Here is a 25341-nt window from a genome sequence, read left to right as displayed (position 1 = left end):
ATTAAGATTTATTCATCACAAGAAAAACCACCTTGTCTCACTCTAATTTAGGACAATGACAACAAATATACTTATAGGAATACACTTGCCAAACTTTGATTACAAAGTTATTAAACACGTGACAAAACCAATAAAAATTGGGCGCGAACGTGTAGGGTGCGAAGTGAAAGGGGGCGGCGAGTGTGATAGGGTGCGAACGTGAATGGACCCGGATTCCGACTAAACTGGACCCCTGTTGTGTTCACTTATCGCTACACTGACAACAGGTATGGCCTAAATCCCGTGGTCAGAGTTCTCTGACCACGGGATTTGATAATTCGACGAGACTAGTGCATCATGTGCTATGTTTATTATGTGTTATACTGATAGGAAATCAAACAAGAAATTAGCACATTTATAACCCTACTGAGTTCTTAAGGGAATAAAAGATACCGACTCAGTTTGTCAAGAACATGTTAACACGCCCGTTGGTCATTTATCTGCTCTACCACCACGGGGTTAATTAACAGATACTTATTTATTTTGCGGCATCACAGTATTAACATTTGAGGTCAATTTCCTATCACTATAATTGGTCAATTTTATTAGCGAATCGTTGAATTTGTAAAACTCGTCCAATTAATGCCAATGTGACAGTGGCACCAACCCGTTCCTTCGGTGCAAAGCTATAGATGGAACGGCGGACCAGTTTAACAACAGGTATGGCCTAAATCCCGTGGTCAGAATTCTGACCACGGGATTTAATAATTCGACGAGACTAGTATATCATGGGCTATGTTTAATTATATATTATACTGATAGCAAATCAAAGAAAAATTAGCACTTTTATTACCCTACTGAGTTCTTAAGGGAATAAAAGATACCGGCTCAGTTTGTCAAGAACATGTTAACACGCTAATTGGTCATTTATCTGCGCTACTACCATGTGGTAAATTAGCAGATACTTGTTCAATTTGCGGCATCGCAGTATTAATATTTGAGGTCAATTTCCTATCACTTTAATTGGCCAATTTTATTAGCGAATCGTTGAATTTGTAAGACTCATCCAATTAATGCCAATGTGACAAAAGCTCCAACCCGTTCCTTCGGTGCAAAGCTGTAGATAGAACGGCGGACCAGTTTAGATTCCGACACCACCGGGACGTGTAGTGGCCAGTACTTCGCCCCAGCCCGAGCCCTATTCGACATTCGGGATACCTGATATCAGATTAGATAAAATGACAATAATACATAAATAACAACAGACTACTAGCAGTTAACTGACACGCCAGCTCCAGACCTCAATTAAACTGATTGAAAGATTATGTCTTCATCATATGAATATCAGGCACAATCCCTCCCGTTAGGGGTTTAGTATCATACTATCATAAGATATATGAGAAGAACATAACCCGTGTCATGCCAATAACTGTTTTTTTTTTAAATAAATGTGTTTAGTTCCGATGCAAAGACCCTATAAGTGAATCAATATTAAAGCCAAAATATGCAATCTTTAATGACCTGACAACAGTATCGTAACTATATCCCTTCTTAATAAGTCTGTTTAAAGGTTTTGTAAGCTTTTGAGGTGAATACTGACATTTTTGTGCTTTCTAAAGAATATTACCATAAAAGATTGGATGTGAAATACCTGAACGTATAAGATGTCTGCATGTTGAGTTATATTTACGAATTATTTCCTTATACCGGTGATAAAATTTAGTAAATGTTTTGACCAGTTTGTGATATCGAAAACCTTGGTGTAATAATTTTTCAGTAATACATAAATTTCTCTCGCTAAAATCTAATACGTTGTTACATACACGAGCGAATCGTACAAGTTGAGATATATAAACACCATAAGATGGTGACAAGGGAACGTCACCATCTAAAAATGGATAATTAACGATAGGAAATGAAAAATCATCATGATAAAATTTTTGTATTAAGCTTCCCGTTAATGATATAGATATCAAGATCGAGGAAAGGGCAGTGGTCATTGTTAGTATTAGCTTTATTTAAAGTAAGTTCAACAGGATAAATTTCTGTAGTATCTATAATACTAAAATTACGAGGTCCAATTTGTCAGCCGTCATCACGTAAAAACGTTATATACAACTAATATAGTACAAAGGTGTAGATTAAAAATTACACCACTCCAGGCCCTTTTGTTTTCCACGTAATTAATATTGCCAATAATTAGGAAGTTCCGGGTCGAGTCCGATACCGATATAAATAGTATAATCACCTGTTACCTATTACCTTATCTGTACGTTCCGCATCTGACAGGCGCACCACCAAACGGTGTATTCAGGATTAATATGCTATATACACGGGTCATAATCACAGGGTTGACACTACTAAATTGTCAAATTGTTACCTATTGTAGTATTTTAATCCGTAAGACTTTCTAAGATAACAATACGAATACTAAAAATTTGGACTAAAAATAAGTTTCAATTTGTTAGCGGGCATGACGTAAAACAGCGAATCAAAGAATTCAACTTTATTTATAACTGATATAGGACAATGCTGTTAATTAAAAAATACTCCATTCCAGGACCTTTTGTTTTCCAAATAATTAATATTACCAATAATTGATAAGTTCCAGTTCGACGGGTTCAAACAGAAAGATTTGAAAGCAGAGAAAATTGTGTATCTTATAATCGGCATGACTTTATCAGATGACAGTACTAACATACTAAAATAAGGCTTGCGCATAGTTCTATACTTTAAATCATTCACGGACCCGAGATATCACGGGTGTGTTCTAGTACATACTGAAGTCGTCATGTACACATTGTGATGTACTAGATGATGAGTTTCATTTCTTTTTGAAATGTAAAAAAAATGAACAATTAAGAAAATAATTTAAATGATATAGATAAATTGAAACCAGAGCTCCAGATAAGCTGCGTATTTGCGTGATCACGCAATAAAAATAATAAAAAACCCAATGCAATTGCCCATTGCAGGGTTCAATAACCCAATTATTTCAAAGGAAAACCCAATTATATGCCCAAACCATGAGTTCTCAACCCTTTAATTGGCTACTGTTTGCGTTATTTACCCTTATCTGTCGTAAATCCATGTTTATAATATTTATAATTGGAAATTTCCTTTCGTCCTAAAAATAGATCCCTGCATCAAGTAGCTGAAATGGGTCCCTGTTGGAGTTTTCCGTACACGTGTTGTTTGAAAACATTTCGGTCTTCTCTGCGTTTATCCAATTAGCGTGTGTCATTTAGTCATATTTTTTTTGCATTGCTCGAGATTTATCATAACATACATTGATTTAAAACGAAAGTGAATGTCCGGTAAAAATATTAAACAGAAGCATGTTTTCTGCTTCTTTTGAAAATTTGAGGGAAAGTTATGATAACAAGACTCGGCCAGTGTTTTAGGAAGGTCCATCGAAAGCAGGGACGTGTGTGCGTACCTTCTAACAAGAACATTGCTAATAAACACGGGGTTTCGTCAAAAACGAAATCAGTTGGAAAAAGTGAAAGGCCAAATCAATTATGACATGATAAAGCATGAGAAACCAAAAGTTCTAATTAAAGACAACTAAACCCAGATTTATATAAATTGAATAAACCAAAATCATTCAAGTATAATTAGAGTTTATGTAGTTTTTTTTCTTTTCATTTTACGGTTAATTAATGAATACACACACAGGCACTGGTCTCAGAATTTGTTATATAAAGGTGTAAGACGAGTGCCTGTGAATACACATATCCGTTTTTGTGAGAAAATACAAAACTGGCAGAAGGTTTGGAACGGGACACAATTTAAACCTACAATTGCTCCTCAGTGAATAAACCAAATAAAACAGCTAGCAAATAACCCTAACCTTAACCCTAAACCAAATAAAACAGCTAAGGGAGCTACCATTTGATTTTTATGGGGGGCTAGGATGAAAAATTTTGTCCTGCATTTTTTTTAGCTGAAATCCCTGTCCTGCCTTTTTTTTTTTTTTTAGTTTATCCTGACTTTTTTTACCTAAATTGTCGTCCTGACTTTTTTTTGCAAGTGTCTCATCCTGCCTTTTTTTTTCTCAAAACTCCTGTCCTGCCTATTTTTTTCAAATTTCATCCTAGCCCCACCCCCCCCCCCCCACCCACCCCCACCCCCATAAAAATCAAATGGTAGCTCCCTAAACAAAGAAGGAAACATATTTAAGATGGAAAAAAATCTGGGGTTGATATTACCTAAATATTCAATATTGTGTTGATGAAAAAACCCAATACATTCAGGAGCTTGGTGGTGAAAAACCCAATTTGATATTAACATGAGGGGTGAATTGGAATTGATAATGCAATTAAAAAACTTTATCACCCAATAATATAAGAAAATGGTGGGTAAAAAACCCAATTTGTGAATTCTTATCTGGAGCTCTGATTGAAACATATCCTCAATCCTGAAACAAAACAGGACACTTGCAAATAAGCCTCCTTTTTTAAAAAAAAGAGTCACTAAGAATCAAGGGCAGGGAGTCCTTGATATAATTTGAATCTCTTATATTTATATATATATATATATATATATATATATATATTGATTAAAAGAAAGACAAGGATTATAGTTCAAAGTGTCTGCATTATTTCCATTGTTTTATATATGCACACTGTATATTATGTATAATGTTTTAAGCCATTGGCCCATATGGGCGTAAAGTGCTTTTCAATAAAGTTTTAAAAAGAATTATTCAAAATAAGCGATTTCTCAATGTTCACGCGTATTTCGAGATATCTTAGGGTCCTTCGTTACTCCTCTAATATGCGTTGCGCAACATATTGACTATATACCTTTTATTCCTCTCTAAATAAGCTATCCAGTGAGGTATAATGCATATCTGTAATAAGGGGCTGAAGGGTCACAGCAGTCCATTCCACTATTCAAAAATATGCATGTCATTATTCAAAATTGGCCATTTCCTAATTTTCACACGTATTTCGGCATTTAGGTCCCCCGTAACCCCTCTAATGGTCATTGCGGTACATATAGTTTATTCTCAGTGTATTCTTCTAGCAATAAGCTTTAATTTGGTGTATAATGTTCCCCTTAATTAGGAGCTGACGGATTGCAGCAGTCTATTCCATTATTCAAAATAAGCGATTTCTCAATGTTCACGCGTATTTCGATATTAGTGTCCTTCGTTACTCCTCTAATATGCGTTGCGAAACATATTGACTATATACCTTTTGTTCCTCTCTTAATAAGCTTTTGAATGAGGTATAAGGTATATTTGTATTTAGGGGCTGAAGGGTTACAGCAGTCCATTCCATTATTCAATATTCCCATTCCCTTATTCAAAATGGCTATTTCCTTATTTTCAAGCGCATTTTGGTATTAGGTCCTCCATAACCCCTCTAATGGTCATTGCGGCACATATTGTATATTATACTGCAATCAGCTATTTTACTATACAGATAAAGCTATACGTATAAACGTTAGCTTTATACGTCAATGACCTCAACTCACCTATAAGCCCCGCCTACTTACAACGTCACATCACAACCATGACAACGTGTAGTAACAATGGTCAAACTTATATGAATTTAAACCTGTTATGTCTTCAAATTGGTAATTTATATACCATGTTTATCAAATGTTATTAATTAAATTCATTTTCCCTTTCTAATTCCTTAAATTGTCAATGCTTACCGCCTAGACTACGCTCATAGGGAAATACCCCAAAATGGTACCCCAAGGGGGAAATTTCAAACACTTTTTTTTAATAATATTTGTTTCATATTTTTATTATTTTTTTATTTTTTTTATCGATTTCAGTATAAAAACAATATACGTATAGTGTCTTGAAATATGAAATTTATTTGTATGAGGCTTAGAAACGGGAAAATGGGGTATTTCCCTATGAGCGTAGTCTAGGCGGTAAGGTATAAGGTATATTTGTATTTAGGGGCTGAAGGGTTACAGCAGTCCATTCCATTATTCAATATTCCCATTCCCTTATTCAAAATGGCTATTTCCTTATTTTCAAGCGCATTTTGGTATTTAGGTCCTCCATAACCCCTCTAATGGTCATTGCGGCACATATTGTTTATTCTCAGTGTATTCCTCTATCAAAAAGATTCACAGCAGTCCATTCCATTATTCAAAATATCCATTCAAATTTGGCCATTTCCTAATTTTAACGCGTATTTCGGCATTCTAGGTCCTCCGTAACTCCTCTAATGGTCAGTGTGGCACATATTGTTTATTCTCAGTGTATACCTCTATCAATAAGCTTTAATTTGGTGTATAATTTTCCCCCTTCATTAGGAGATGATGTGTTGCAGTAGTCCATTCCATTATTCAAAATAAGCGATTTCTCAATGCTCACGCGTATTTTGATATCAGGGTCCTTCGTTACTCCTCTAATATGCGTTGCGGAACATATTGACTATAAAACTTAATTTTGTTCCTCTCCTAATAAGCTTTTGAGTGAGGTATAAGGTATATCTGTTATTAGGGGCACAGCAGTCCATTCCATTATTCAAAATATCCATTTCATTATTCAAAATTGGCCATTTCCTTATTTTCACACGTATTTTGGTATTTTAGGTCCTCCGTAACCCCTCTAATGGTCATTGCGGCACATATTGTTTATTCTCAAGGCTGAGAAACAGGTAGAAAGCGAGGCTGTGTCGAGCATTTCTACCTGTTTCGAGCCAAGCACAAATAACATTCATATTCCGAGACAATGTATGGTTATTTTTTATATACTGCAACTCTTACAACTGTTCGTAATGAAGTATTTAGGGTAAAAACCATCATATTTGAAGTTTGAGAGGACGACAAGGTACGATAAGCTATTGCAACTGGACCCCTATTTTCGTTGAATTTAGAATGAATAATATCCAAGAAACATGGCTATTTCTAAAAAGAATAGTGTCTCATCTTACAAAAAATCAATATAACTTTTCTTTTTCCGTGTGTGAAAATTATTAAATACCCCTATCTTTCTCATGAAAAACGTAAATTTTATGAAAATCAGCTGTGTTTGTGTCCGTTTGAGCAATTTTTAACTATGAGCGGACGCGAGTATCACGAAGATATTTCAATGTGTTGTCTGTTGTAAGGAAATAATTTACTGTTTAAAATATATTTGTGGTACTCGCGTCCGCTCATGTTCAAAACTCAATAATTCTACACTGAAAAGTTATTGTTTTTACGGATACGTCGATAATATGTGAACCAACGTCCGAAACGAACTTGCATTTCCGAATCTACTCGAGTACCTTATTTTAAGGATTACTAGAACACACCTGTGATATCGCGGGTCCGTGACTGAATTAAAGTATATAACTATGCGCAAGCCTTATTTTAGTATTATTTTTCTGATAAAGTCATGCCACAGTTTTCTCTGCTTTCAAATCTTTCTGTTTGAACCCGTCGAACTGGAACTTATCAATTATTGGTACTATTAGTTATATAGTGTGCTAGTGACCTAATACGGTATATATGGAATTTACTGACCCCATATATACCGTATTACGTCACTAGCACACTATGTAACGAATTTATCTTACCGACTATCTTAACGTGTGAAATAAAAACAAGTGATTCTCAAAATGAGTAAGTCTTCAATACTGTTAGCATTAAGAAAATACTTCCATTGATCCTACAAAATCAGATGCCAACAATAACGAATTGTAAGGTTTAAATGTGTTTTATGAATTTATTTCAATCTTAATCATCAATTTCTTCGTCTGTTGGAACTTTAAAGATTTTTCTCAGTTACTGTACCGTTTTGTTTTTATAAAGGGACCTAACACTATTACTAACCGTGTATGAAATAAGCCCCGCCCACTTCTTACCTAATATGGAAAATAAAGGGACGTAACTCCACTACTAACCGTGTATGAGATAAGCTCCGCCTCCCTACTAACCTAATATCAAATATACACGGCCAAAGTTTGCACGCGGACGCTTTTAACCAATCACGTTCCTGGAAAGGTATAGGAGGTAAGATAAATTGTTATCTTAGAAAGTCTTACTGATTAAAATACTACAATAGGTAACAATTTGACAATGATTGAATTTAGTAGTGTCAACCCTGTGATTATGATCCGTGTATATAGCATGATCCTAAATACACCGTTTGGTGGTGCACCTGTTAGATGCAGAACGTACAGATAAGGATAGGTAACAGGTGAATATACTATTGGTATCGGTATCGGACTCGACCCGGAACTTCTTAATTATTGGCAATATTAATTACGTGGAAAACAAAAGGGCCTTGAGTGGTGTAATTTTTAATCTACACCTTTGTACTATATTAGTTATATATAAAGCTGAATTCTTTGATTCGTCGTTTTTACGTGATGACGGCCGGGCGTGTAGCTACGTTTACGTCAAAACGCCCGGGCGTACACTTAAATTTTGATAAAAAGATATTTGAATCTAAATAAAATGAAAATGACTGGTAAAAGCACATCGGCCATGCAATTCTTTCTTCAATGGCTTGTAATTTCGACTAAAAGTAACTAAATTTCCCTTTTTAACCAAATGTTATCAAATTTTCTGTTAAAGTCTGAAAAATGTTAATTCTTATCAGTTACTTTTAGTTTAAGCAACCCATTACCTGCTAAAATTCTATATGCGCATGGTTTGTATTAATTTTCTACCCTGTGGCATTCGTATCGCAAACGCGAGACATAGCGATTCGGCTACGTCAAAATAAGGTTCAGCATGGGGTAAAAAATATTAATAACTTTGTCAACCCTTTGAAAATTTTGATGGAAGTTGGACCAAAACTGTTTATGATTAAAAGAGTATCCAGAGCAAAATGATGAAGTAATATTGTTATGATATTGTAATTATTGCATTTATTTATGTTGGCCTGATAGTTGTTTACAGAATAATCTTAGAACTGTGCAGTTTAGAAATCACTGGAACAATTACAGAATGATTGGAACTTTCCAGAATGATCCTAATAAAAGATGCGTTATATAAACTTCTACATTTTACTAGAAACTTCTGTTGTAACTTTCTAGGATGTTCCATTATAGACTGTTCTAGAATCTTCCATGACAACTATATATATACAGACACTAAAGTTAAAGACTCACTCTTGGATTTAGACTTAGACATCGATAGACATTAGTATTCATAGCATTTGATTGACACTTTTTTTCTACAAACAACATCATACTGGATTGTGACCGTAGTAGTGAACATAATATTCAGATTGGATTCCGAAAGATATCTGGATACAGATAAAGATAAAAGATTGGATTCACATTTTGACAGTTAAGTTGACAGTAATATTTGTGTAATACTTCTTGTAAACTTTTGTATAATAAATATTGTTAAATTTTATTATTGATTTGTGTCTTTCGTTGGCTACAATTTAAAGGTAATTTCTGGCCGTAACAGAAATTGGGGGCTCGTCCGGGATACTGAAAATATCTTATTCAAATTTTTTTTTAGCAATTTTTATTATAACTAGCCAACAAAATTCTACAAAATGGCATTTGATGCTGGTTTTTTTTTTGAAAACGCCAGACCTGGAGAGTGTTAGTTATAGACAAATTAGTGGACGCTGAAATTTTAGGTGAAGAGGCTCTTGGTCTTAAGGTGGAAAATGTTGACGCCTTTAAATTAAAACAGCTTGAATTAGAACATAAACTTAAATTAAAAGAACTGGAAATGAAGGAGACGGAGAAAATAAAAGAACTTGAAATGAAGGAAAGATTAGAAATGGATAAAAAGGAAAAAGAAGATGAATTTAAATTAAAAGAACTTGAAATGAGGGAAAGGCTAGAGATGGAGAAAATGAAAATTGAAATGGTCAAAGAAGAAAGCAACACTAAAGTCCAGTCAAAATCAGATTATTTTGATGCAGCAAAAAATATACGTTTGGTTCCCAAATTTTGTGATAAACAGCGGATAAATATTTTCCACAGTTTGAGAAAATTGCTCATAATTTGAATTGGCCAAAGCCATATTGGACTACAATGCTACAAAGTGTTTTTGGGGGAAAGGCCGCTGAAATATACTCCGCACTTCCATCAGAAAAAAGGTCCGATTATGACACGGTGAAACAGGAAGTTTTGAAAGCTTATGAGCTAGTACCAGAAGCATATAGACAGAAATTTAGATCTTATAAAAAGTTTGATTCGCAAACCTATGTGGAATTTGCTCGGGAAAAAGAAGATTTATTTGATAAATGGCTTACTTCAAAGAAAACAGATAACAATTTTGATAACCTAAGACAATTGATGTTATTAAAAGAGTTCAAAGAATGTGTTCATTTAGACTTAAAAACACATTTAGACGACAAAACTGTTGGGACAATACATGATGCAGCTGTAATTTCAGATAATTATACCCTTTCACATAAAAGAAGTTTCAAGGGTCAAAATGTTAATACTTCAAGTGGAAATTACAAAAATCAAAGCACTGAGCGTACTGATAGTAAGCCTGTTGCACAGAATAAGAGTCAGTCCAGTTATAATATGTCTAGTCCAAAATTTGATACTTTTGAGAAGAAGTCACTGATTTGTGCTTATTATAAGAAAAATGGTCACCTGATGGCTGATTGTTTTAGACTCCAGAAGAAGAATGAACGAGATAATAAGCCGAAGTCCAGTGCTTGTACGACACCTTATATTACCAGTACGTTGGAATGTCAGGCTTTTAAGTCCAGTTTTTGTGATTACATGGAGGAATATAAACCCTTTATGTCTGATGGGTTTATTTCTATTGTTGGTGATACCACTCTTTAGCCTATTAAGATTTTACGGGACACTGGAGCTTCTCAGTCTTTATTGTTAGAAGGTGTGTTGCCTTTGTCCGAGAAGACTTCTGTTGGTGCCTCCGTTTTGTTACAAGGTGTAGAGTTAGGTTGTATAGATGTTCCTCTCCATCGTATTTATCTGAAGTCAGATTTGATAACTGGACCAGTTATTGTGGGTGTTCGTCCTAATCTCCCTGTTGAGGGTGTTACATTATTGCTAGGAAATGATCTAGCTATGAGCAAAGTGGTTGCAGAACCAATTGTTACCAGTGAACCGGTGGTGGATGTTAAATCACCTGAAGATGATGCTGAATTCTATCCAGCTTGTGTTGTCACTAGAGCGATGGCTAGAAAACAACAAGATGATAATTTGCAAGAAAACCAGTTTGATTACATGGACCTTTCTGACACTTTCCTAGCCGACATTGAAGGTCCTGGTAGCTCAGAAAAGGCCATAATAAGACCACCTAATGTTAACAAGAATGTAATTATGCCATGGCCAGACGTAAACAGTCATTCATTAAACAGAAAGAACCTTTTGGAAGAACAAAATAAAGACCCTGAGGTTCTTCAGCTCCGCAAGAGGGCTCAACCACAGGAGGAAGCAGACAAAGTGGCTGAATGCTATTTCCATCAGGACGGCATTTTAATGAGGAAGTGGAGGCCTCCTGATGCTACCCCAGAGGAGGAATGGGGAGTGGTATACCAAGTGGTGGTGCCTAAAGTTTATAGGCAAGAAATTATTGGTCTTGCCCATGACACCCCCTTGGCTTGGTATAAGGAAGACTTGCCTTAAGATCTTGCAGCATTTCTACTGGCCAAGACTTCGAAATGATGTTGCAGAATACTGCAAATCCTGTCATATATGCCAGGTTGTTCGTAAGCCTAACCAGAAAATACCACCAGCACCACTTCTGCCTATTCCAGACTTTGACGAACCTTTCAGCAGAGTTCTAATTGACTGCGTTGGACCTTTACCAAAGACCAAAACTGGAAATGCGTATTTATTGACAATCATGTGTACATCCACACGCTTTCCTGAGGCTATTCCTCTAAGAAATACCAAGACACCTACTATTGTTAAAGCTCTTATCAGGTCACGTTAGTAGGACTTCCTAAGTCTATACAGTCCGACCAGGGATCAAATTTCATGTCAGCTTTATTTCAGCAAGTCGTGTACCAGTTAGGGATTGCTCAGTATAGATCAAGTGCGTACCATCCAGAATCTCAAGGTACCTTAGAACGTTTTCATCAAACATTGAAGAACATGATTAGAACTTTTTGTCTTCAATTTGACAGAGACTGGGATGATGGAGTTCATTTTCTACTTTTTGCAGTCCGAGAGGCTGTTCAAGAATCCCTTGGATTTAGTCCCTTTGAGTTGGTATTTGGCCATACTGTAAGGGGATCGTTAAAATTTATTAAGGAAAAGTGGCTTACTGAACATACTGACTTAAATCTTTTAGACTATGTATCTAGATTTAAAGAAAAATTGTATACTGCTTGTCAAATTGCTCAGAAAAACTTAAAAAATGTACAGAACAAGATGAAAATTTGGTATGATAAAGATGCCAGGGATAGAGTTTTTGAGCCTGGTGATAAGGTACTTGTATTTTTGCCAGTCCCTGGACATCCTTTACAGGCTAAATATTGTGGTCCTTATACAATAGAGAGTAAAATCAATGATTTGAATTATATTGTAAAAACTCCAGGTCGGCGCAAACAAAACAGAGTGTGTCATATTAATATGTTAAAACCATATTTTGAGCGTACTAATGAATGTGAGAGTAAACCAGTTGCCACTTTAGGCATGGTTAAATTTGAGAACAATCATGACAAACCAGATGTAATTGAACCACCTTTTAGTTCTAAAACTATGGAAGAGACAGTAAGATTGAAAAATTCAGAAATTTTGTCAAATTTAGACTCAAAACTTACACATCTGTCTTTTGATCGTAGAGAAGAAATTAAAACTTTGGTATTATCTTTTAAAAATCTTTTTCTAGATGTGTCAAACAAAACCACTGCTGTTTGTCATGATGTTGATGTAGGAGATGCTTCTCCAATTAAGCAACATCCTTACCGGTTCAATCCACTCAAACTTGAAGTTATGAGAAAAGAAATTAAATATATGCTTGACAATGATATTATTGAGCCGAGTAACAGTGAATGGAGCTCTCCTTGTCTCCTTGTGCCAAAACCAGATAAAACCTTTCGTTTCGTGACTGATTTCAGAAAAGTAAATTCAGTCTCAAAATCTGATTCCTATCCGATTCCAAGGATAGACGATTGTATTGACAACATTGGTCAAGCAAAATTTGTGAGCAAATTTGATTTGTTGAAAGGTTATTGGCAAGTTCCATTGACACAGAGATCTCGTGAAATATCAGCTTTTGTTACACCAGATGGCTTATTTCAATATACTGTAATGCCGTTTGGCATGAAAAGTGCACCAGCTACATTTCAAAGAATGATCAATAATGTTATAAAAGATTTAAACTGTTGTTATGCTTATATTGATGATCTAATTGTATGTAGTGATAGCTGGGAACAGCATTTAACACATTTGTATGACACTTTTGATAGATTGTCACAATCAAATTTGACAAGTCAGGCCACTGTTGATTATTTAGGGCATACAGTTGGCCAAGGTCAGGTGAAACCTATTATGGCAAAAGTGGATGCCATTACCAAATTTCCTCCTCCTACAAATAGAAAACAACTTGTGAGATATTTAGGCATGATTGGATTTTACAGAAAATTTTGTTCAAATTTTGCTACTGTGGTTCAACCATTGACTCACCTTTTACGAAAAGATTCTAAATTTACCTGGACTGAAAATTGTCAAAACGCTTTTGAAAATAGCAAATCACTTTTAATTAATAGTCCAGTTCTGATTACTCCAGACTTTGAAAAACAATTTAAACTTGCCGTTGATGCAAGCGATGTAGGAATTGGAGCTGTTTTATATCAAGAGACAGATGATAATGTTGAGAAACCTATATCATATTTTTCTAAGAAATTAGATAAATATCAGAAAAATTATTCAACTATTGAAAAAGAGTGTTTTGCAAAGTTGTCAGCACTTCAACATTTTGATGTATATTTGAATCCCACTGTATATCCTATTCTTGTTTGTACTGATCATAATCCTCTCACCTTCATACATAAAATGAGAAACAAGAATCAGAGGTTGACTAGGTGGAGTTTGTTGTTACAGGAATATGATGTAATTGTAAAACATATTAAGGGTAAAGATAATGTAATAGCAGATGCTTTATCTAGAGCTTATTAAAACACTTTGTATATACTATGTATTTTTGTTCATATTATTTATAAGTTTTTGTTACACTAAAACTTCTTTTAAGGGGGGAGGTGTTATGATATTGTAATTATTGTATTTATTTATGTTGGCCTGATTTGTGTTGTGTGGTCTGATAGTTGTTTACAGAATAATCTTAGAACTGTGCAGTTTAGAAATCACTGGAACAATTACAGAATGATTGGAACTTTCCAGAATGATCCTAATAAAAGATGCGTTATATAAACTTCTACATTTTACTAGAAACTTCTGTTGTAACTTTCTAGGATGTTCCATTATAGACTGTTCTAGAATCTTCCATGACAACTATATATATACAGACACTAAAGTTAAAGACTCACTCTTGGATTTAGACTTAGATATCGATAGACATTAGTATTCATAGCATTTGGATTGACACTTTTTCTACAAACAACATCATACTGGATTGTGACCGTAGTAGTGAACATAATATTCAGATTGGATTCCGAAAGATATCCGGATACAGATAAAGATAAAAGATTGGATTCACATTTTGACAGTTAAGTTGACAGTAATATTTGTGTAATACTTCTTGTAAACTTTTGTATAATAAATATTGTTAACTTAAATTTTATTATTGATTTGTGTCTTTTGTTGGCTACAATTTAAAGGTAATTTCTGGCCGTAACAATATGTATTTATCCCGTATTTCAAGGATAACAGGAATTTCTTTTTGCAGTTAGTAGATGGATACAAAGTGGGATTAGTTTGTAACAAATCAATTACTTTGTCAACAAAAGCTTTTTAATGATTATTGTCTATATATAAAGCAAATTTTATAAAGTATTTTTTATTTTATTTTTCAGTATTATATTGACAGACATGTTTTTTATTCTGCAATTAAAAGACCGTCTGGAATTTATTTTTACATGATAAATTTTTAAATCTTCTATTAAAAAGACTGAGAGAAGCCGGATTCAGCTTTGGCGGAAAGCAATCACAGGCGTGAACCAGTGTTCCACAGAACCCTTTACGAATTCTAATAGTGTACCTTAACAATTCACATGTGTTTTTGTCGATTAATTGCTTTACTCTACAGTAACTTTAATTCGATAAAATTGAGAATGAACATATTTTAAAGTAACTGCTTATGACATTTTCTCCTAAACCAAATGACCATTAGATTTCAAATTAACACACTGAATGAATTAAATGTATATAAAAAAACGTTGAAGATTCTAAAGAATGTTGCTACTGCTAAGTGTTAATGATAGCTATGGTATATCAATCTCGATAACTCCCAACCCCATCCTGGCCCTTGAACCCATTTCCAGCAGGTGCTATGAAATGGACCCGCTTGGAATCCTCAGAACCATTCGCCGAGGTTTGGGCGTACACGTAAAAATGACCTAGCTACGCCACTGCTGACAAATTGGACCTCGTAATTTTAGTATTATAGATATACCCTTGTGTTGATTCAATGCTATAAAACATATGGAAATTTTATAGAAAATCCACAGCCTTTATCCTTGTACTCTCATATTTGGCAATTTGATGACTGATAGATATACGATTATTGCATGCAGTGCTAGCATTGATTTCCTTCAAACAAGTTTATTAATGAAGTTATTGGTTAAAACAAAAATAAATATGAACCAAATCAAGTACACTTTTTAGGGTGCGCTCGACTTTAGTGAGTCAGCACGAGGTGTTTTGGAATTTACAGGTTGCCTAGAACTTTTTGTAAAAAATAAACACTAGCACATCATAGAAAATCAAGTGAGTTGTTTTTGTTTTTTTTTTGAACACGATAATTTAATTCCAATCATTTTCATCAGATTCACAACTGTCACTGTCATCATTTTTACTGGATTTTTTAAAACCAAAGATTGTCTTTTTAGTTTTATCTTCCTGTGTACACTGTATTACACCTGATATGCCTAACAGTCCTTCTAGTGTACTTGTGTGGAAATCATCTGTGTTACCCAACTCTTCAAACCCAGTAATCTTGTCAACAACCTGTCCATTTATAAAGCAGAATACAGCTGGCAATGTTCTAATCTTTAATTTTTCAACGAAAAACTTGCAAATATCAACATTGATCTTGGCAAACTTTGTCTCAAAATGTTTGGTAGCAAGTGCTTCTAAGTGTGTATCCATTATTGCACATCTTCTAAAATCTGAATGATAAAAATGAACAATGCATTTCTTTTCTGTTGTGGTGAGGTCTAAAAACTTTTTCTCTTCTGATATTTCTGTATATTGACCATGTTGTTTTTCTTTCATTTCATTAAGATTAACAGCATGTTTTTTCAACATATCAAGACGTGCTTCTCTAATATAGGCAGGAATTTCTGCATTTTCTAGTTCATCCAGCAGTTCCTCTTCTGCTAAAGCCTCATCATTCAAAATTTCCTCAGCTCTAGAACTTGTTGTCGCCATTTTTCGTAATATAAACAATCTGTAATCGAGATCTTAGGAACGTTATATGTAACACATTTGACAAGCACTAAAATCTCTGTATTAAAGGCTGTGGATTTTCTATAAAAATCTTGATTTATTTGCCACAAAGTCCTCTTTTTCTAATAATTGCAATAAAACGGTAAAAAATTATGCTTTGCATCAAGTTTCCCCTTAGAATATGTACAAAATGGCCTATCTCTATTATTCATTATATCTGTAGTTTTGATACAATTGAAGTTTGAAAAGTTCGTACAAAAACGGCTACAGAAGGGGTCATAAACCTTAACTCAGGTTATCTTGATTGAATTACACAACTTCAATGCCGGGAAGAAAAAAAGCTTTTTCGTGCTTGCTCATGTTTATGTTATTTTTCGAAGTCGGTGGAAAGTAAAGGAACATAAACTCATTAAATTAATGATAAATATTTTAAATATATAGCATGTCTCAAGAAGAATTGCTGTAAGGTTTAGATATAATTTTGAAACTTTAATAAAGTGTATGTTAATATTTATTAAAACTTTAGAAAAATACAAAGTCAAATATAAGACTATATATTAATCTCAACATATCTCGACTTTCCAGATTCGATGATAAATCATTGAATTAAACAAAAATGCATGTAGCTGCGTCTACTCGTACATTAGCTCATCAGCTATTTACATAAAGCTGACATTCAACATGACAGAAGTTTAAAAAAAAAAAAAAAAGAAGAAGATTTGTTCTATCTTTATCCTATTTTATTTCTGTTCACTTTCTATTTTAGATTTCTTTTCTAATAAAAAATAAGTGGTTGTATGTGACTTGATAATCCATAAAAGGATAACATAACTAATTTTTGTAAAAGAAATAAATTTGTCTTTTTGACACATTCCCTATTCAGTCTATTCCAATTTTAGACAATGTACTAGTATATTAAATTTGTATTTTGTGTATCGTCTGAAGGGGTGTAAAAAAGACATTTCCTGACTTAAAAGAAACACACAATGGACCTGTTAGATGATGAGGAACAAATAGTTTTAGTGTCTTTTCGTTATTTGGATGTACAAGTACCCGGCCACGTCCACTTATTTGTAGTATTTGTATTTTTATCAATCTGATGAGTTAATCCTTTTTCAACTGATTTTTATAGTTCGTTCTTATGTTTAACTGTTACACTACTGTTCCAATTAGAGGTTGGGGGTTGGGATCCTGCTGACATGTTTAACACAGCCACATTCTCTGTATATGTGCCTGTCCCAAGTCAGGAACCTGTAACTTAGTGATTGTCGTTTGTTAAAGTGTAACATTTTAATTTTTCGATCCTTTTTGTGCATAGATTGAAGAGATAACTGTATTGTATTTGAAGCTTTAAGGACGTCCATCGGTAGTTTTACTGTCGCTCCGCGTCGCCAGGTAAACTAAATTTGCGACAGTAAAACTACCGATGGACGTCCTTAAAGCTTCAAATACAATACAGTTATCGCTATTCTAATGTAAAACAAGTTCATAATTAAATTTCAATCATCATTTTAGTGTAAAATCTTCATTAAAGAAAATTCCGCGAAAGATGTTATCTTCTTTGGTCCCTACACTAGGTGACGTCATAGGTATGCTTCCGGCGTCAAACATAAACACCGGGCGTTTTCTGGCTTCTGTGTCGCTTCAGAATGTAATAAAGTTTGATAAAAAGAAAATTTTTAGGTGCAACATGTGAGTTTTTTGCTTATTATTGTAGAAATTACATCTCAATACATTCAGCAATTCAAAATGTCGGCTTCCTTAGTTACAGACAAGGAGATAGAGAATTTAACGCTAAATGTCATCCAATCAGAATCATTGATACAAAATAATTACATTTAAGCATTGAATGCTTCTTTTTGTCACTTCATTGGGGTGTAAAAGCGTTGACCGAAGTACATTTTGTATGGAAGCGGAAGCGCTTCATTCTAAAAATGTGCGCACGGTCAACGCTTTTATGAAGTTACAAAAAGAAGCATTCAATACTTATAATTACATTTTTTTAGCTAGGCTCATGAAAACACGAATTTTATCATTTTTTTATTTAATTCACCAGTGCACTTTATTGTTGGACCTCGTGTTATCATAAATGAAAAGTTTTATTGAGTAATGCAATTGCGTAAGGAATAACACGTGATGTGCAGTTAGCCAATCAGAATAACGTATTATAATGAAACATACATCTAATGTAATTATTAGAAATTTTAACTTTTGCATTTGCTCTAATTTGTCACCATTATAATTAAAAGGATGGTTAAGATTTTTCCTATTGTTTTTACCTTTGCTTAAAATCAAATTTTTTTTTAATTTAATTTACAGTAAACTGCCATTTATCACAATATTGAGACAAATGGTTTAAACTTGACTGAAGATCCTCTTTAGTTTCAGACATCAAAATATCATCAGCAATGATTAGGCTTCAAATATTTGTCTGTTCTATTTTCAAGGGATCACAGTCATTTTGTTTAAAAATTTGAGGTAGATCTAAATAATTATGAAAATATGGAAATAGGGTGGGACTTAAAGTATCCCCTTGTCTTACCCCTCTAGTTTCTTCAAACCAGTTGGTGAGTTTATTATTAATCTTAATTAAAGATTTTGTTGTTGAATACATATTTTTTATTACTTGATACTGCCAATACGCTAAGACAAAATTTTATATAATAAAGCTGTTCACTAAATGGAGTCAAATGCTTTACGTAAGTCAACAAAACAAATGTATAATGGTTTCTTTTTTAAATTTGAAAAATATTTATTAATCAAAGTTTTAAATACAAATATACTATCTGTAGTTCTTAATTAAGGAAGAAATCCAAATTGTTCCTGACTAAATTTGTTTTCCATATATGTACGGAAATTGATTAATAAATATTTGAATTAAAAAAGAAACCATTATGTATTTGTTTTGTTGGCTTACGTAAAGCAATTATTCTGTTATTTAAAATTGAACTAAATATTTTGGCAATACCATTTATAACAGATATTCCTCTGTAGTTATTTGGGTCTTTGGAATCTCCAGACTAAATATTGGCACAAATAGAGAATATTGCCATGTTTCTGGGGAATAACCTGAATCAAGAACAAGGTTATATGATTTTGTGTAGCATTTAAAAGTTACTGGACTACAATATTAAATCACCTGATTTACAATGGCGTCTGGTCCAGGGAATTTTTTCATTTTAAGGGATTTTATAACTTTATTTACTTCTGATACTGTTATTGGACGATCAGTTATTTCATTTAATCTATTTTCACTCTCTTTGTTTTTCAAAATATGGTTTATCTCATCTTCTGCTTTATCGCAAGGTTTGTTCCAAAGACCTTGCTTTTGGAAATGGTTTGTTAGGTTATCTGATTTCATATCAATTTCTGTGGTATTCATATTATTTCTTATAGATTTGAGTAGTTTCCAAAAATTGTTGAGGGTCTTTAGTTTGAAAATTTGATAGTTTTTCAATCATTTGTTGTTGAAATTGGATTTCTTTTTTTTTACTTGCTTTTTTTTAAAAATATTTTGCAGTTTCAAAAAATTGCTGTTTCAAATTTCTATCAAATGGTTTATGTTTTAGTTTTTTCCTAAATTATTGATCTTACTTTTTAAATATCTTAATTCCCAAGGGTTTCATTTTTATTTAGTTTTCTTATGCTTTATTGGAACTTTTATTATACATGTTTTAGAGGCTACATTATCTAGAATTTCAATTAATGATTTTAAAGCTTCATTTATGCCTTTTTTCATTTTTTACAAAGTGGGTGATTTCAAAATTTAAAATCTTATTTTTCACTTCGTTTAATGTTTCATACATGTGACACATCAGTCCATCTGTATGTTGTGATTTTTTTCATAAATTCATTATTAAAGTCCTTTTTATTTATATATTGTTTTATATCACATTTTAGTTTAAAGGAAATCTGTACTTGGTCCGATAAAAAAATTAGATCACAGGAGGTACAAAAATATTCTACTGAGGGTAGGAGATCCTTGATCAATGTTGCATAGTCAACTGTGCTACAGCCATTTTAAGAAAAATATGTGGGATAACCCAACGAATCTCATAAATATCTACCTAAATAGATCCTTAGTCTTGAGGATGAACACATGTTCAGTAAATTTTTACCTTGTTGGTTTAAAATATCTAAATTATTTCTTTTAATAGGAGAATCTAGATGATAGTCTTGGGGTAACATATCCTGTAACAATTGGATACTATTATTTTCATTTTCAATGTAGTCAGATTTCTTCCCCAGTTCTGGCATCAAAGTCCCCATTTACGGCTATATCCCCATCTTGTGAATAATTTGCTATCAGCCTCTAGATTAAGTAAATCATCTGAAGTGTGTGTTGAATTTAATGGGGGGATGTACAAAGCACAGAGGTATATATGTGTTCCCGTCCCAAAAAATTTTTTATTCAGTTTTAGCCACATTCTATTTGGTGACTGAGAGCCATCCTTTAGATATTCTATTCCTGGATATATATTTTTTTATATATAAACTATAATACCCCCGCTGTGTCTCATAGACCTTTTTTTTCATGGATTTTGAGATTGATACTAATCCATTTATTTGTGTATCTGCACTTTCTCCTTTCCATGTTCAAGAATTACATGTATATCAGATTTAATATTTTCAATAAAACTAGAATCCCCAAGACCATGAATATTCCAAGACGCTACTGATAAATGCTTTTGTTGAAAAGTCATAATTACAAAAAAATGTAAAACAGTTTTAAATTCTGGTGAGATAGTTCCAAGAGTTTTACTAACTATTTTGATCTGAGCGTCACTGATGAGTCTTATGTAGACGAAACGTGCGTCTGGCGTATAAAATTGTAGTCTTGGTACTTTTGATAACTATTTACACCACTGGGTCGATGCCACTGCTGGTGGACGTTTCGTCCCCGAGGGTATCACCAGCCCAGTAGTCAGCACTTCGGTGTTGACATGCATATCAATTATATGGTCATTTTTATAAATTTTCTGTTTACAAAAATTTGAATTTTTGAAAAACTACGGATTTTCTTACCCCAGGAGTAGATTACCTTAGCCGTATTTGGCACAACTTTTTGGAATTTTGGGTCCTAAATGCTCTTCAACTTTGTATTTGTTTGGCTTTTTAACTATTTTGATCTGAGCGTCACTGATGAGTCTTATGTAGACGAAACGCGCGTCTGGCGTATAAAATTGTAGTCCTGGTACTTTTGATAACTATTTACTAAATTATAACAGTTATGTCCCTTTGTACATAATGTGAATATATATTACACACTTATGTTATTCAATAGTATACATACAAGTGAAAAATATTTTCATTTAAATATATATGTCAAGTCTTAAAGTTTCAGAAAAAAAACTATTTCGTGAATAATGGAATGGACTGCTGCAACCCGTCAGCTCCTAATTAAAGAGGAACATTATACACCAAATTAAAGCTTATTGATAGAGGAATACACTGAGAATGAACCATATGTGCAGCAATGACCATAAGAGGGGTTACGGAGGACCTAATTACCGAAAAACCCGTGGAAATTAGAAAATGGCCAATTTTGAATAATGGAATGGACTACTGCAACCCGTCAGCTCCTAATTAAGTGGGGAACAATTATACAACAAATTAAAGCTAATTGATAGATGAATACACTGAGAATAAACCATATGTGCAGCAATGACCGGTGTTAGAAAAATATTTCTCATCACTGCGAAAAATCTGTTCTCAGCAAATGATTGGTTGTAATTTAATTGTGACGAGGGATAAGAGATTCCACCATTGTAACTCGTGTATTACGATATTTCTCCATTCTCAACAGTTAAATTTTAATTATTTTAAAAGCTCGGAAAGCATCGCACTTTAAATATCAAAATTTAAGAAAATATCGTATTACACTTTTTGCAGTTGTGGACATTCAAAATTAGTTTTGAACATCCGATTTTCAATTTTCAACAATGGTTGTGAAACTTTTAAATTTCGTTTTCAACATTCAACCGTCATTTTAAACTTAAGTTTTAACATTTATAACATTCGTTTTTAAACATTCAACATTCGTTTTTAAACATTCAACATTCGTTTTCAACATTCAACATTCGTTTACTAAGGCTTTTGTACCTCAGGCATAGATTACCTCAGCTTGTATTTGGCAAACTTTTAGGAATTTTTGTTCTCAATGCTCGTCAACTTCGTACTTTATTGATACAACATTCGTTTTCAACATTCAACATTCGTTTACTAAGGCTTTTGTACCTCAGGCATATATTACCTTAGCTGTATTTCGTACTTTATTTGGCCTTTTTAACTTGTTTGGATTCGAGCGTCACTGATGGAGTCTTTCGTAGACGAAACGCGCGTCTGGTGTAGATACTAAATTTAATGATGAGTTTATTTCCAACATTTTATATTAGTTTTCAACATTCGATTTCAATTTTCAACAATGGTTTTCAAAAATCCGCAACATTTGTTTTCAAAATCAATTTTCAACTTTCAGCATTCGTTTTCAACACTCAACAATCGTTTAAAAAAATTCAACTTTCAATTTTCATCAATGGTTTTCAACATTCAACATTCATTTTCAACATTCGTTTCCAACATTCAATATTAGTTTTCAACATCCGATTTTCAATTTTCATCAATGGATTTCTTATTCAATATTTGTTTATAACATTCTTGATTTGTTTTAACGATTTTAAACATTCAAAATTGGTTCTCAACACACTCAACATTTGTTTTCAACAATCAACATGCGATTGAACATTTAAAATTGGTTCTCAACACATTCAACATTTGTTTTAACATTTAACATTCAATTTTCAACATTTTAAATTGGTTTTCAACATTCGATTTTTAATTTTCAAGAATGTTATTTTTAAATGTAACACCCGCTTTCAACATTCAATTTACAACATTCAACATTCGTTTTCAACATTCAATTTACGACATTCAACCTTCGTTTCCAACCATTTATTATCAATATTTTTTGCATTCAATTTTCAACTTTCAACATTCGTTTTCAAAATTCAACATTCGTTTTAAAAATTCGATTTTCAATGTTCAACTTTCATCATTCGTTTTTAAAATTCGACATTCGTTTTAAAAATTCGATTTTCAATTTTCAACATTTGATTTTATCATTCAACTTTGTTTCAACAATGGTTTTGAAAATTCAATATTCGTTTTCTACATTGATTTTTCAACATTTATCCATTCCAACATTCAAAATTAGTTTTCAACATTCGATTTTGAATTTTCAAAATTTGTTGTCAACATTCAACATTCGTTTTAACAATCGATTTTCAACTTTCAAGTTTTCAACATTCGATTTTCAATTTTTGAAATTATTGAACGAATGTTGAATGTTGAAAATTGAATGTTTAAAACAAATGTTGAATGTTGAAAATTGAATGTTAAAACGAATGTTGAATTTAAAAAACGAATGTTGAATATGAAATTTGAATGTTGAAAACGAATGTTGAAGGTTGAAAACCATTTTGAAAGTTATAAATCGAATGTTAAAACGAATGTTGAATGTTTAAAACTAATTTTAAATGTTGAATTTTGAAAATTGAATGTTAAAAACTTATTTAGAATTTAAACTTTTAACATTCAACATTTTTTCGTTTTTCGTTTCCAACATTCTACAATTGATTTTCAATTTTCGACAAGGGTTTAGATTTTTTCAACATTTAACATTGAAAATAAGTTTTCAACTTTCAAAATAAGTTTTTAGCATTTGATTTATAATTTTCAACAAAAGTTTTCGCATTCAACATTTGTTTTCAACATTCGAATTTCACTTTCAAAATTGGTTTTTGATATTCAACATTCAATTTTATCATTCAACATTCGTTTTTTAAAATTCAAAATTCGATTCCAAATTGGTCTGCAATAATCAAATTTTCAATTTTCAACAATTGCTTTTCCAAGTGTTAACGAATGTTATGCTTTGAAACCCTTGTCTAAAATTGAAAATTGACTGTTGAAAACTAATTTTAAATGTTGGAAACTAATGTTCAATGTTGAAAACAAATGTTGAAAGTTGAAAATCGAGTTTTTAAAACGAATTTTGAATTTTAAAACTCGAATGATGAAAATTGAATGTTGAATGTTAAAAGCTAATATTGAAAGTTGAAAATTGAATGTTTGAACGAATGTTGAATGTGAAAAATAAATGTTGAATATAAAAACCATTGTTGATAATTGAAAATCGAATGTTGAAAACTAATTTTGGATGATAGAAACTAATTTTGTATGGTTTGAAACTAATTTTGAATGTTTGAAAATTATTTTGTATGGTGTGAAGCTAATTTTGTATGGTTTGAAACTAATTTTGAATGTTTCAGGTTGAAAACGAATCTTTCATGTTAAGAAAATGAATGTTGAAAACAAATGTTGAATTTTCAAAACCATTGTTGAAAATTAAAATTCAAATGTTGAAAACTAATTTTGAATGTTGGAAACTTATTTTGAATGTTTGAAACTAATTTTGAATGTTTGAAACTAATTTTGTATGGTTTGAAACTAATTTTGTATGGTGTGAAACTAATTTTGAATGTTTGAAACTAATTTTGTATGGTTTGAAACTAATATTGTATGGTTTGAAACTAATTTTGACTGTTTGAAAGTAATTTTTAATGTTTCAGGTTGAAAACGAATCTTTCATGTTAAAAAAAATGAATGTTGAAAACAAATGTTGAATTTTGAAAACCATTGTTGAAAATTGAAATTCGAATGTTGAAAACTAATTTTGAATGTTGGAAACTAATTTTGAATGTTTGAAACTAATTTTGACTGTTTGAAACTAATTTTGTATGGTTTGAAACTAATTTTCAATTTTGAAAACGAATGTTGAATGATGAAAATTGAGTGTTGAAAAGGACTGTTA

At 32.6% G+C, this 25341-nt stretch overlaps 1 protein-coding gene and 1 long non-coding RNA gene across 2 annotated transcripts; one reads left to right on the top strand and one right to left on the bottom strand.

Moving 5' to 3' along the window:
- The first annotated feature begins 218 nt into the window (after positions 1–218).
- On the top strand, positions 219–1415 carry LOC143074625 (uncharacterized). Its single transcript, XR_012977975.1, has 2 exons — positions 219–266; positions 700–1415. It is a non-coding gene; the product is annotated as an uncharacterized LOC143074625 (long non-coding RNA).
- A 14381-nt stretch (positions 1416–15796) lies between these two features.
- Positions 15797–16514, bottom strand: LOC143076152 (uncharacterized). Its single transcript, XM_076251827.1, has one exon. It carries the CDS (start codon positions 16449–16451, stop codon positions 15825–15827), a length of 627 nt encoding a protein of 208 aa, XP_076107942.1. The 5' UTR covers positions 16452–16514; the 3' UTR covers positions 15797–15824.
- Between the last annotated feature and the right edge of the window lie 8827 nt (positions 16515–25341).

Source organism: Mytilus galloprovincialis, chromosome 5, assembly GCF_965363235.1.
Source record: "Mytilus galloprovincialis chromosome 5, xbMytGall1.hap1.1, whole genome shotgun sequence".
Classification (NCBI taxonomy): Eukaryota; Metazoa; Mollusca; class Bivalvia; order Mytilida; family Mytilidae; genus Mytilus; species Mytilus galloprovincialis.
The sequence above is the reverse complement of the archived record's forward strand: the minus strand, read 5'-3'. Positions and strand labels throughout refer to the sequence as shown.

Bases quoted from the DNA above. Each gene is read 5' to 3' on its own strand.
- LOC143076152 (XM_076251827.1), bottom strand. From the start codon at position 16,451: ATGGCGACAACAAGTTCTAGAGCTGAGGAAATTTTGAATGATGAGGCT.